The 13,896-nt window shown below is 43.2% G+C and overlaps 1 protein-coding gene across 1 annotated transcript in view; it reads left to right on the top strand.

Annotated features, from left to right (window-relative positions):
- The window catches only part of LOC107557633 (serine/threonine-protein kinase SIK3 homolog), a 60,131-nt gene extending 48,586 nt beyond the window's left edge, over positions 1-11,545 (top strand). The window contains exons 17-22 of the mRNA XM_016241111.1: positions 2,412-2,531; positions 4,081-4,142; positions 6,064-6,170; positions 6,251-6,518; positions 8,459-9,156; positions 11,454-11,545. Of these exons, the coding sequence (XP_016096597.1) occupies positions 2,412-2,531; positions 4,081-4,142; positions 6,064-6,170; positions 6,251-6,518; positions 8,459-9,156; positions 11,454-11,545 (1,347 nt within the window). The remainder of the gene's footprint in view (positions 1-2,411; positions 2,532-4,080; positions 4,143-6,063; positions 6,171-6,250; positions 6,519-8,458; positions 9,157-11,453) is intronic.
- The last annotated feature ends 2,351 nt before the right edge of the window (positions 11,546-13,896 follow it).

The raw sequence follows: 13,896 nt of genomic DNA, 5'->3' as shown, positions 1-13,896 counted from the left end.
AGAAATGTGTTAGTGTGTTATGTGTAAGCCAGGTTAAAGAGATGGGTCTTTAATCTAGATTTAAACTGACAGAGTGTGTCTGCCTCCCGAACAATGTTAGGTAGGTTATTCCAGAGTTTGGGAGCTAAATAGGAAAAGGATCTGCCGCCGCAGTTGATTCTGATATTCTAGGTATTATCAGATTGCCCGAGTTTTGAGAACGCAGCGGACGTGAAGGACTATAATGTGATAAGAGCTCGCTCAAATACTGAGGTGCTAAACCATTCAGGGCTTTATAAGTAATAAGCAAGATTTTAAAATCTATACGATGTTCAATAGGGAGCAGGGGCGTCACGCACTCATTATTTTTGAGGGGGCACAAGTGAAGGGGGGGCGGTGGCTCGTCATGCTTGTCATGTGACACACAGCAGCCACGATCGCACTGTATAACTGATATAAGCTTATGTTTGTAGCGAATTAGCTCATGGGAAATATGAATAATTAACCATAACTAGTTATAATTAACTATTCATATTTTAGATCCACTGTAGATATTTAGCTGACCACTCAGGGTCAACCGTCTTGTCAATTCTAAGAACGTTAATTTCCTGGTTAAAGGAAATAACTTTCTTACTGTACAATTCTATAAGTTTGTAACGTAAATCTGCATGATTATTGACTCCGGTTATGAGTAAACAATGAACACGTCAAGTGTGAAACAAGTAAGGTTTTATTAACTACATAAAAACTTAAACTAGTCTAACATACTACACAAACACATTAAGCCGGTCTAACATAAACATACACACACACACACACACATACAGTTGGTATAGGAAAGGGTTAAAGTTTAACTCAGCATAGAAAGAGGCATAAAGAATGGATTTTATGGAACACTTTGCATGTATATTCAACAGATCAAAGCCTTCAGGGATACGTCAGATTCTGAGTTCAAACACACCTTGTAGAAAGGTGTAACTGATACTTAATGCATCAATTAAATCGACTAAGTTTGATACTTGCACGTCTGTATGAACAAAGATTCCTGATGCGATCTTACGGCCCCAAGATCTTGCTGAAGTTGGTTGATGAGAAAGGACCAGTTTGAGTCAGAGTCACTTGATGAATGGAAAGGACTAGGCCGAAAGGCCTGGCACAATCTTTGATATCCTGAAGCGTTTTTTTCACATCTTCTTAGCTTAAGACCGAACCACCGACTGGGGCGTCCTTTAATGAATTTGAATATTAGAAGCGTATTAGTGTGTTATGTGTAAGCCAGGTTAAAGAGATGGGTCTTTAATCTAGATTTAAACTGACAGAGTGTGTCTGCCTCCCGAACAATGTTAGGTAGATTATTCCAGAGTTTGGGAGCTAAATAGGAGAAGGATCTGCCGCCCGCAGTTGATTCTGATATTCTAGGTATTATCAGATTGCCCGAGTTTTGAGAACACAGCAGACGTGAAGGACTATAATGTGATAAGAGCTCGCTCAAGTACTGAGGTGCTAAACCATTCAGGGCTTTATAAGTAATAAGCAAGATTTTAAAATCTATACGATGTTTAATAGGGAGCAGGGGCGTCACGCACTCATTATTTTTGAGGGGGCACAAGTGAAGGGGGGGCGGTGGCTCGTCATGCTTGTCATGTGACACACAGCAGCCACGATCGCACTGTATAACTGATATAAGCTTATGTTTTATTTAAAAAAAAAAAAAATTCCGAAATATTCCCAAACATGTTAACTATATCATGAAATGTCTCCATTCTCAAATATGTGTAAGTAAATGCATTTTGTACCTTTATAGATAATGGGCGATGGGCAAAGTAGCCTAATAGTGTGTAATCGATTAGCCTAACTATGCATATAAACCCGTCTTTTGACTTAAGTACCAGATATGGGTGTCATGCCAAAAAACATTTTTTAATACGACTGACTTTGTATTTAAAATGAATTTAATACAAACATTGTAAGTTACTTGATCTCCGACTGGCGAAGTCAAACATCATGAGCGCCGGCGTGAATAACAATCTTACTGAATTTACTTGTGTGTGTGAGAGTGAGTGTGCGTGTGAGAGTGAGTGTGTGTGTGTGTGTGATTGTGTGTGTGCGTGAGAGTGTGTGCGTGAGTGTGTGTGCATGTGTGTGTGTGCATGTGTGTGTGTGCATGTGTGTGTGTGACCAAATGTCTCCACAAGGATAGTAAAACCTGACATTTTTGACATTGTGAGGACCGGCCTGCGGTCCCCACGAGGGAAAAAAATTATAAAAAATAGTAAATGATGTTTATGTGAAAGTGTAAGAATGCAAACAGGTTTTCTGTAAGGGGTAGGTTTAGGGTTAGGGGATAGAAAATATCGTTTGCTCAGTATAAAAGTAATAGAGGTCTATGGAAAGTCCCCACAATTCACAGAAACAAACGTGTGTGTGTGCAGGAGTGTGAGCAGCTTCAGAAGATGTACGCGGCTCCGCAGGACGAGCGGCTGATGGAGCACACACAGCAACAGCATGTCCTCTACCAGCAAGAACAGCAGATCCTACACCAGCAAATACAGGTCCGGCTCGCTCACGGTTTAATACTGCGACTTACAATTCACTTCTCTGTTTCCATTTCCATTTTTTAGTCATTTTGTTGTATGCTTTTGCCATTTTGTTGATTTTTTTTTATTTTCTTTTGTCTATATAGTGTTTTTTTTTTCAGCTTTAGTTATTTTAGTACGTGAAGTGTTAACTAAAAATAACTAAATGAAATAAAAAAATGTTTTGGTAACTAGCTGAAACAAGTTTAATTTTATTTCAAGTAACAGAAATGGGTTTTTATGGTTTTAGTTTACTATAATAACCCTGATCTGACACACATTCATTGAATGCAAAGTAGGGCATGTGGTTCTGTTAGATAAAAATAGATAAAAATAACTACACGCACTGAACACATGAAAAAGGACATTATTACTTAATGAATCGCTTTTCTAAATAAGGACGTAACTGAAGGCAGGTTTTATCACACGTAACTCACTTGAAAGTAATTGAAATGATTCAAATCTTGAATAAAAGCCATGGGCAATTTAATAACAAACATACATTTTTCTAATAATGCAGAGCTTTTAAATATTTCATAAGACTGAAATTGAGTAAAAATATTGTTTAAAATCCTGATCCAGTGAATCATGAATGACTGTTAAAGATTGATTGGTTATGAAGAGCAGAAACCCTGAAGGACCATCAGCTCTTATATCTGTTTTAATTTAGTTTTAATTGTAATTATTTTAGTTGCTTGGGGTTAGGAAACTCCTAGTATTGAAATCAAGACCATCATTACAGCAGAAGAGCCAGAGGGGCACATTATCTATGAATTCTGTGATGGACAATAGAGACTGGCGCTGACCCGTTAACCCTTTAGAACCTGCAGCTAAAATAGGTTGTTTTTACATGTTTTATCCTTTTGACTGTAAAATTCTAAAACTATATGATATCTTAAAGTGCAAGGTGTCTTTTTTTTCTTTTTTTTTCAGTAAACAATTAGCTTTCAGTTAATTGCAGTTATTGCCCATTATTGTGCGCTGAGAGTTTGTAAATAGAATTTAAATAGATTAATATGTTAAGAATTTGAATATGTTTTACTGTTTTTTTTTTTATTTTTTAAAAATCAGAAAACACATGAATGTAATAATCTGACAATTATATTTGAAAACTGGACTATATTACATATGTACAAGTCTTTTTGTGACACTGGGCTTCACAGTTTTCACTCAGGTTTATTTTTTAAAGATTTTTTTGGACTTCAGACTCTCTGACCTGTTGCTTTCTGTAATTCTCCATTCAAATTCTTCCTTTTCACGCTTCCGAAAGCTGCTGAGCGGTTTGCTGAGGGAAATCAGGACATTACCATAAAGTTATCTGCTGTTAGGAGCATTTTGAATTATTTCTATGGCGCGAACGATTGAAGACTTAGTTAAATTAATGCAACTTGGTTTGATGCGATGATGATGAAACAGCTGGTTTAATAGGGTTAAATCAATACACACACACACACACACACACACACACACACACTCCTGACTGTGACTATGAAGGGATGTGACCATGTTGACTTCCTGTTTGCAGGCCCTGTCTTTGGGACATGGAGAAAACCAGCCCAGCAGTCACCTTACATACCAGCTACAGAGGTGAACACACACACACACACACACACACACTCAAACACATTCGCACACACACAGATTCACAGACTTCTCGCTCTCACAATCTCACACACTCACATTCTTCTCACACACACTCACACACTCTCACATGCACATTCTCACACACTCTCGCACACACACTCACACACACTCACTCTCACACACTCGCACGCTCACTCACACTCTTACACACTCGCACGCTCACTCACACTCTTACACACTCTCAAATACTCACACTCACTCTCACACACTCACACTCTTACACACTCACACTCTTGCACACTCTCACGCAGAAAACGAAATTCGCACACACACAGATTCACAGACTTCTCGCTCTCACAATCTCACACACTCACATTCTTCTCACACACACTCACACACTCTCACATGCACATTCTCACACACTCTCGCACACACACTCACACACACTCACTCTCACACACTCGCACGCTCACTCACACTCTTACACACTCGCACGCTCACTCACACTCTTACACACTCTCAAATACTCACACTCACTCTCACACACTCACACTCTTACACACTCACACTCTTGCACACTCTCACATACTCTCACACTCTTGCACACTCACACTCTTGCACACACTCACACTCTTGCACACACTCACACTCTTGCACTCTCACACTCACTCTTACACACTCTTGCACACTCTTACACACTCACACTCTTGCACACTCACACTCACTCTCGCACACTCACACTCTTACACACTCGCACGCACACTCACACTCTCACATACTCGCACACTCTCGCGCACACACACACCCACACTCTCTCGCACACACTCACTCTCACACTCTTGCACACACTCACTCTTACACACTCTTGCTCACACACTCGCACACACACTCACACTTACACACTTGCACTCGCACACACACTCACATACACACTCACTCGCACACTCTCGTGCACACACCCACACACTCTCATATGCACATTCTCACACTCACACTCTTGCACACACTCACACATTCACACACTCACATGCACATTCTCACACTCTCATGCACATTCTCACTCACACTCTTGCAGACAGTCTCACACTCTTGCACACTCACTCTCTCACACACATTCGCGCACACTCACACTTTTGCAGAGTCTCACACTCTTGCACACACTCTCTCTCACACACTCACACTCTTGCACTCACTCTCTCACACTCACTCTTGCACACACTCACTCTCACACACTCGCACTCAGACTCTTGCACTCTCGCACTCACACTCACACTCTTGCACACTCACTCTCACTCTTGCACTCACTCACACACTCACTCTCACACTCTCGCACACACACTCGCAGTCACACTCACACTCTTTCACACACACACACACACACACACACACACACACACAGACAAACTCACACACTCACATGCACACTTACACACTCACACTCTTGCACACTCACACTTTTGCACACACTCACACTCTTGCACTCACACACACACTCACTCTCACACTCGCACACACACTTGCAGTCACACTCACTCTTGCACACACTCTCGCACGCACACTCACACTCTTGCACTCACTCACACACTCACTCTCACACTCTCGCACACACACACACACACACACAGACAAACTTACACACTCACTCTCACACACTCACATGCACACTCTCACGCACACACACTCACACTCTTGCAGCCAGTCTCACACTCTTGCACACTCTCACGTTCACACACTCTTGCACGCACACTCTCGCACGCACACTCACGCGCACGCACACTCACGCTCTTGCACACACTCACATTCTTGCACACCTTCACTCTCTCACGCACACTCACTCTTGCACTCACACACACACTCACTCATTGACACACACTCACACTCACAGATGGACAGATGCTGATCGCTGTGCTTCTTTCTCTCTCAGGTTGCGTATTCAGCCCTCCAGTCCTCCTCCTACGCATCCCAACAACCACCTCTTCAGGCCAGCCAATCAGAGTCCTCCGGGGAGTCAGGGGATGATGCAGGCACACGGTCAGTGTCTGTCAGCGGGAGCTGTCGTGTGATTGACATGCAGTAGCTTGTGATGCTGACGTGTTAAACTCCTCCCACAGGTGGGCCGTCTGCGGTTCAGTTTCAGCATGGCTCCGCCCTCTACCAGTCTCCCAGCGCCAGCCCGCCCCCCACCAGCCTCCCCCGCATGGCACTGCCCAATCAGCAGCCTCCGCCAGGCTCCGCCCGCACGCTTGCGCAGCAGCAGGTGACCATTCAGGTGCAGGAGGTGGAGCTGGGGGGCGGAGCCCAGCGGCAGGGCTTCCTAGCCACGCCCTCTCACAGAGTTCTAGGGAAGCAGCTGAGCGCCGATAACGCAGAAACTCACAGGTGACGCGAGTGCCGCGGAAACGCTTCATGATTGCTCTGTTAGTTTTGTTTTGTTTTGTGCTTTTATTTTTGTTTTTTAAAAAAGAATCAAATGGTTTTATTGTTTACTTAATTTTGAATCAGTGCTGTTTATGTTCGATTAAATGCAGTTCAGCATGTTTAGTGCTAGTAGATGTTTTAAATGCGTCTGTTGTGGAAATGATTTGTGTAAATATTGCGAGATTCTCCCAGACGACGGTGTATCAGTCCAGACGATTGAGCGCCGGACGCTAAGGTACTTTGAGACGTGCTGATGTCCAGTGCTAGCAGTAGATGAGCGTCCTGTGTCACGTTCACTGGAGATCTGAACTCCAGCGGATCTGAGACGGGACGATGAGGAGTAGATGCTCAGTGCTGTTAGCAGATGAACGCAGTGATTCACAACACAGAACGCTTCACCTGGAACAGTGTTGAGAACCGCTGGATCACTGATTAATGCAGTTTTCATATCAGTATTGTGTGTTTTAAAGTCAACGTGAAATCAGCATTCAGTGTAAAAAAAATCTGAAATTTACAGTAAAAAGCATCAGCTGTGGTTAATGGAACTTTACCATCCAGTAGCACTGATTTAAATTTACAATAAAAGACTTTCAGTGAAATAGTTTAAATGCCATAAAAAAAACGAAGTGTCTATTTACGCTAAGTGCAAAAGTGCATGTATATAAAGGTGCATCAGTAATATGAGAAAACAAGCGCTTCAACAGACAACGTACTGTATTCACCCTCTTTTTACACCATTTTCTGAATTAACAACACAGCAGTGCAGCATCTAATTGATTGGAAAGGCTAACAAAAACTACATTATCTCACACCTCCTGACATAAAACTTTGGATGCACAGCTTCTGCATTTGAATGTGCATCTTAAAAAGAAATCAACTAATATTTGACATTTGAATTTGAGAGTCCTGTATTACACACACCAGCGTTTCATGGTGACTTTAGAACACTCAGTACGTTTACATGGACAACAATATTCCGATTTTAACACGATTAGGAATCTACCATGTAAACAGAGATTTTTGATTACCTTAATCCGGCTAAAGTCATACTCGAAGAAAACACAAATCGAAGGAAGACATGTGGAGTATTCCTATTTTAGTCGCATTACTGAAGTGCAGAATAGACATGTACACACCTTAATCACATTATTACCGTCGTTTAGGACTTTTCGCCGCACTTTGCGACAGGATACACACACGGCAGTGCTCAACCGTTTGATGGCAAACAAAAGAGCTTCAACACCGCCGGCGTCTGTTTGCACATATAGCATGACAAATAATTAACTGCACTTGAAGCTTTCGTAAAAGTAAATATGAAACACCTAAAACTGTATATGGCACCATAACGAAAACGAAGTGTATGCTGATACGTGAAGTTCTGGAAGGGACGTCGGATGGCGTCGCATGGGGGCGTAATGACATGTGCCATTAATCAATCTATGCACTATAATGTAAAACGGGAACATGAAAGGAATATTCTAAAAGCAGCTCATGTAAACACCTTAATCATAATAGTGTTTTATTTAGAATAAGCTAAATAATTAGATTACTGATGTCCCAAAACGAAGTGTATGCTGATACGTGAAGTTCTGGAAGGGACGTCGGATGGCGTCGCATGGGGGCGTAATGACGTGTGCCATTAATCAATCTATGCACTATAATGTAAAACGGGAACATGAAAGGAATATTCTAAAAGCAGCTCATGTAAACACCTTAATCATAATAGTGTTTTATTTAGAATAAGCTAAATAATTAGATTACTGATGTCCATGTAAACATACCCAGTGTTAGAGGGGTGGAGTCAGATCAGACTAGACTCCTCCCACATAATGATAGTAGGGGGTGTTGTTATGCTAATTAGAGCCTGTGGTCTCAGTGGTGCTCGTGTGTTTGTGTTGCAGTCGCAGCTTGAGTCGCTTCCACACTGCTATGTACGAGCAGTTTACCTCGCACATGTTTGGCGAGGGCGTGAGTGGCATCATCGGCACGTATAACCCCTACCTGCAGGGGCCGTCTCTGAAGGTGCCGGGGCTGGAGGGCTATCAGGGCTATCCGTCTGCGCTGCAGCAGGCTCTGCTCTCTCCCACGCCGCTGGAGTATCGTCCGGCTCAGCAACACGTCACGCCGACCCTGCAGGGCCTGCTCTCGCCGCGCCACTCGCTCACGGGACACGCCGACCCCCGGCTGCCTCCGCAGGACCTCGCCGCGCTGCTCAAACGCCAGAGCCTCCGCTCGGCTCCGCCCCCTGGTGCCATGGCCCCGCCCACCACCAACGTGGCCTCGCCCACCAACCCACAGGACTACGGGGAGATGCTGATGCTGCAGCAACTCGGCCAAGTGGCTGAGAGCTTAGACCCCGCCCCTCCTCAGGCCCCGCCCCCTCAGCACTACCATCACCTGCTCCAGATCAGAACCCCGCCCGAATGCCCCGCCCCTCACTCGGAGAGCATGGAGGAGGACGAGATGCCAGCCTATCACGAGGGCCTGCTGGCCAAAGCCGCCGCCCCCTGCGCTGAGGGACATGAGATGCTGGCTCCGCCCCATGGCTCCTCCCCCACCCACAGACACGCCTACTTACGCAGCAGCACGGGGGCCAGAGGTACACACTACACTCACACACTTACAGTTCAAGTCAAGTCGAGCTCTAAGCCCCGTTCACACCAAGAACGATAACTACGAATTGATTTGTAGTGCAATGCACAGGTAAACATATATTATCATATTGAGTCTTTGTAGCAGGGAAGTGTTTATAAAAAGTGTCTAGTGTACATACAGAGAAAAGAGTGTTTACTCTCACTGACAATCAAAAGAAATCACAATAAAGACTAAGTCCCACGATGAGCCGTCACACAGAGAATTAGTCTGAAAATTATACATTACAGTACTTTACTCTAAAATTACATGAAATCCCATTAGATTTAACCTATTAACGTGTTTTTACCCTAGCATTTTTGCAGTCTTTTACCATTATAATGATTTTTACAGTGTGGACTCTCTGTAGTGTAATACGTGTTCCTTACAGAGAGTCTTGTTAGTCGTTCATCAGAATGTAATAATGCTGACGTCACCTACTGTAGGCCACTAGCACGGTGTTAACCAGTGGTCAAACTATACATTACAGTACTTTACTCTAAAATGACATGAAATCCCATTAGATTTAACCTATTAACGTGTTTTTACCCTAGCATTTTTGCAGTCTTTTACCATTATAATGATTTTTACAGTGTGGACTCTCTGTAGTGTAATACGTGTTCCTTACAGAGAGTCTTGTTAGTTGTTCATCAGAATGTAATAATGCTGACGTCACCTACTGTAGGCCACTAGCACGGTGTTAACCAGTGGTCAAATAGCTGTTCAGTCATTGTAAAATCAGTTCTACGAGCTAGTTAGTGTAACTGGGACAGTGGGATAGTGTAATCTGAAGCTCTGAACGGCTCGGTACATTAAGGCTGGCAACATGTTTGCACTTAATAATATTTAAATTATATTTAAATTCTAAAGATGTTAAAGGGAAAAATGTACTGTATTTTCTCCCAAGCCCACAAATATAAACCAGATCAAGAAAATATAAACCAAATCAAGCAGGGCATTTTTTGTTGAAAACAACGACATGACTTTGTTTAAAGTGCTTCACATTTCAAACAAACTTTCATAAATCAAATATAATTTCCTAAATTTGCACACAAAGAATTTGAGGTGATAGTTTACTCTGTCTCAGTTCCTTACAGTACTGTACTGCCATGATTGAGTGGAAGCTTGCTTTCAACGAGGAATTTAACAAATAATTGCAGCATTTTATCTCAAAATTCTGACTTTTTTCGCAGTTGCGAGTTTATATCATAGTTCTGAATTTCTCTTAATTCTATCTTATTTTATTCAGAATTATGGGAAAAGTCAGATTTGTGAAATTAAGTTGTAATTGCAATCAAGAAAATATAAACCAAATCAAGCAGGGCATTTTTTGTTGAAAACAACGACATGACTTTGTTTAAAGTGCTTCACATTTCAAACCAACTTTCATAAATCAAATATAATTTCCTAAATTTGCACACAAAGAATTTGAGGTGATAGTTTACTCTGTCTCAGTTCCTTACAGTACTGTACTGCCATGATTGAGTGGAAGCTTGCTTTCGACGGGGAATTTAACAAATAATTGCAGCATTTTATCTCAAAATTCTGACTTACTTTTTTCGCAGTTGCGAGTTTATATCATAGTTCTGAATTTCTCTTAATTCTATCTTATTTTATTCAGAATTATGGGAAAAGTCAGATTTGTGAAATTAAGTTGTAATTGCCATTGTTTTGTTTTTTTTATCCCTTTATATACAATATTGTCAAACCATTATTCACAAGACAAGCAATAATACTGGGGAAAAACAGTATAACAAAGTACATATTATATTTAAAAAACATAAATATGCATTTTTTAATTTACAGGCATTACGTCGTATGTATATATACTTATGTTTTTTGATTATTTAAATCTGCATGCACAACAAATATAACTGGGATTGTGTAAAAACTTCCCTGAAGAAAAACAGATTTTTAAAAAAAATGTTCTAAAGGAAGTCACTTCTGATCAAAAATACAATAATAGCTGCTGAAAATGCAGCTTTGCATCACAGAAATAAATTACATTTTACAATATATTCGCATAGAAAACCGTTATAAATTGTAATAATATTTCACAATATTACTGTTTTTACCGTATTTTTGATCAAATAAATCCAGCTTTTGTGAGCAGAAGAGACTTCTTTAAAAAACATTTAAAAAAATCTAAATTATTCCCAACGTTTGACTGGATGTGTATATCATATGATAATGAAGTGTTTAATTATCATGAAAATAATATTGCACTACAAACCAAATGAAATGGGTGTTTGTTTTGTGTGTCAGAGGCGTGTGCTGATGCTGCAGAGTGTCGGGTGATGGAGGGAGATCATAACGGCTACGGCTCCCGCACCGCGCAGGGAGACGCTAGTGTGTGAGAGAGTGTGAGTGTGAGAGAGTGTGTGTAAGTGTGAGAGAGTGCAAGTGTGAGAGAGTGCAAGTGTGAGAGAGTGCAAGTGTGAGAGAGTGTGAGTGTGAGAGAGGGTGTGTGTGAACGTAATTAGTTACTTTTTTAGGGAGTAACGCAACATTGTAATGCATCACTTTTAAAAGTAACTTTCCTAACACTGGTTATAGTGTGTGTGTGTGTGTGTAACATGAGCTCTCATCATCTGTTGTCATCAGTATTCAAACAGTGTGTTGTTGTATCCGTATTTCCTTGTGTCCAGATGATTGTGTTCATGTTTGAGCTGATCCATTTCCAATCTCTGATCCATTTCCAGCAACGCTAAGCAGTGCAGCTGTGTGATTGATGTTTAATGTGTTTTGCACATAATTCATGTAATTGCACTGTAATTCATGTATTAACAGTAGATCTGTGTGTGTGAGTGTATGTGTGAGAGTGTGTGAGTGTGAGAGAGTGTGTAAGTGTGAGTGTGTGTAAGTGTGAGAGTGTAAGTGTGAGAGAGTGTGTGAGTGTGAGAGAGAGGGTGTGAGAGAGTGTGTGAGAGAGAGTGTGAGAGAGAGCGTGAGTGTGAGAGAGAGGGTGTGAGAGAGTGTGTGAGAGAGAGTGTGAGAGAGAGCGTGAGTGTGAGAGAGAGGGTGTGAGAGAGTGTGTGAGAGAGAGTGTGAGAGAGAGCGTGAGTGTGAGAGAGAGGGTGTGAGAGAGTGTGTGAGAGAGAGTGTGAGAGAGAGCGTGAGTGTGAGAGAGAGGGTGTGAGAGAGTGTGTGAGAGAGAGTGTGAGAGAGAGCGTGAGTGTGAGAGAGAGGGTGTGAGAGAGTGTGTGAGAGAGAGTGTGAGAGAGAGCGTGAGTGTGAGAGAGAGGGTGTGAGAGAGTGTGTGAGAGAGAGTGTGAGAGAGAGCGTGAGTGTGAGAGAGAGGGTGTGAGAGAGTGTGTGAGAGAGAGTGTGAGAGAGAGCGTGAGTGTGAGAGAGAGGGTGTGAGAGAGTGTGTGAGAGAGAGTGTGAGAGAGAGCGTGAGTGTGAGAGAGAGGGTGTGAGAGAGTGTGTGAGAGAGAGTGTGAGAGAGAGCGTGAGTGTGAGAGAGAGGGTGTGAGAGAGTGTGTGAGAGAGAGTGTGAGAGAGAGCGTGAGTGTGAGAGAGAGGGTGTGAGAGAGTGTGTGAGAGAGAGTGTGAGAGAGAGCGTGAGTGTGAGAGAGAGGGTGTGAGAGAGTGTGTGAGAGAGAGTGTGAGAGAGAGCGTGAGTGTGAGAGAGAGGGTGTGAGAGAGTGTGTGAGAGAGAGTGTGAGAGAGAGCGTGAGTGTGAGAGAGAGGGTGTGAGAGAGTGTGTGAGAGAGAGTGTGAGAGAGAGCGTGAGTGTGAGAGAGAGGGTGTGAGAGAGTGTGTGAGAGAGAGTGTGAGAGAGAGCGTGAGTGTGAGAGAGAGGGTGTGAGAGAGTGTGTGAGAGAGAGTGTGAGAGAGAGCGTGAGTGTGAGAGAGAGGGTGTGAGAGAGTGTGTGAGAGAGAGTGTGAGAGAGAGCGTGAGTGTGAGAGAGAGGGTGTGAGAGAGTGTGTGAGAGAGAGTGTGAGAGAGAGCGTGAGTGTGAGAGAGAGGGTGTGAGAGAGTGTGTGAGAGAGAGTGTGAGAGAGAGCGTGAGTGTGAGAGAGAGGGTGTGAGAGAGTGTGTGAGAGAGAGTGTGAGAGAGAGCGTGAGTGTGAGAGAGAGGGTGTGAGAGAGTGTGTGAGAGAGAGTGTGAGAGAGAGCGTGAGTGTGAGAGAGAGGGTGTGAGAGAGTGTGTGAGAGAGAGTGTGAGAGAGAGCGTGAGTGTGAGAGAGAGGGTGTGAGAGAGTGTGTGAGAGAGAGTGTGAGAGAGAGCGTGAGTGTGAGAGAGAGGGTGTGAGAGAGTGTGTGAGAGAGAGTGTGAGAGAGAGCGTGAGTGTGAGAGAGAGGGTGTGAGAGAGTGTGTGAGAGAGAGTGTGAGAGAGAGCGTGAGTGTGAGAGAGAGGGTGTGAGAGAGTGTGTGAGAGAGAGTGTGAGAGAGAGCGTGAGTGTGAGAGAGAGGGTGTGAGAGAGTGTGTGAGAGAGAGTGTGAGAGAGAGCGTGAGTGTGAGAGAGAGGGTGTGAGAGAGTGTGTGAGAGAGAGTGTGAGAGAGAGCGTGAGTGTGAGAGAGAGGGTGTGAGAGAGTGTGTGAGAGAGAGTGTGAGAGAGAGCGTGAGTGTGAGAGAGAGGGTGTGAGAGAGTGTGTGAGAGAGAGTGTGAGAGAGAGCGTGAGTGTGAGAGAGAGGGTGTGAGAGAGTGTGTGAGAGAGAGTGTGAGAGAGAGCGTGAGTGTGAGAGAGAGGGTGTGAG

The sequence above is a fragment of the Sinocyclocheilus grahami genome, unplaced genomic scaffold (assembly GCF_001515645.1).
Source record: "Sinocyclocheilus grahami isolate Dianchi unplaced genomic scaffold, SAMN03320097.WGS_v1.1 scaffold613.1, whole genome shotgun sequence".
Classification (NCBI taxonomy): Eukaryota; Metazoa; Chordata; class Actinopteri; order Cypriniformes; family Cyprinidae; genus Sinocyclocheilus; species Sinocyclocheilus grahami.
Note: the sequence above shows the minus strand (reverse complement) of the source record. Positions and strands in the feature narration are given on the sequence as shown.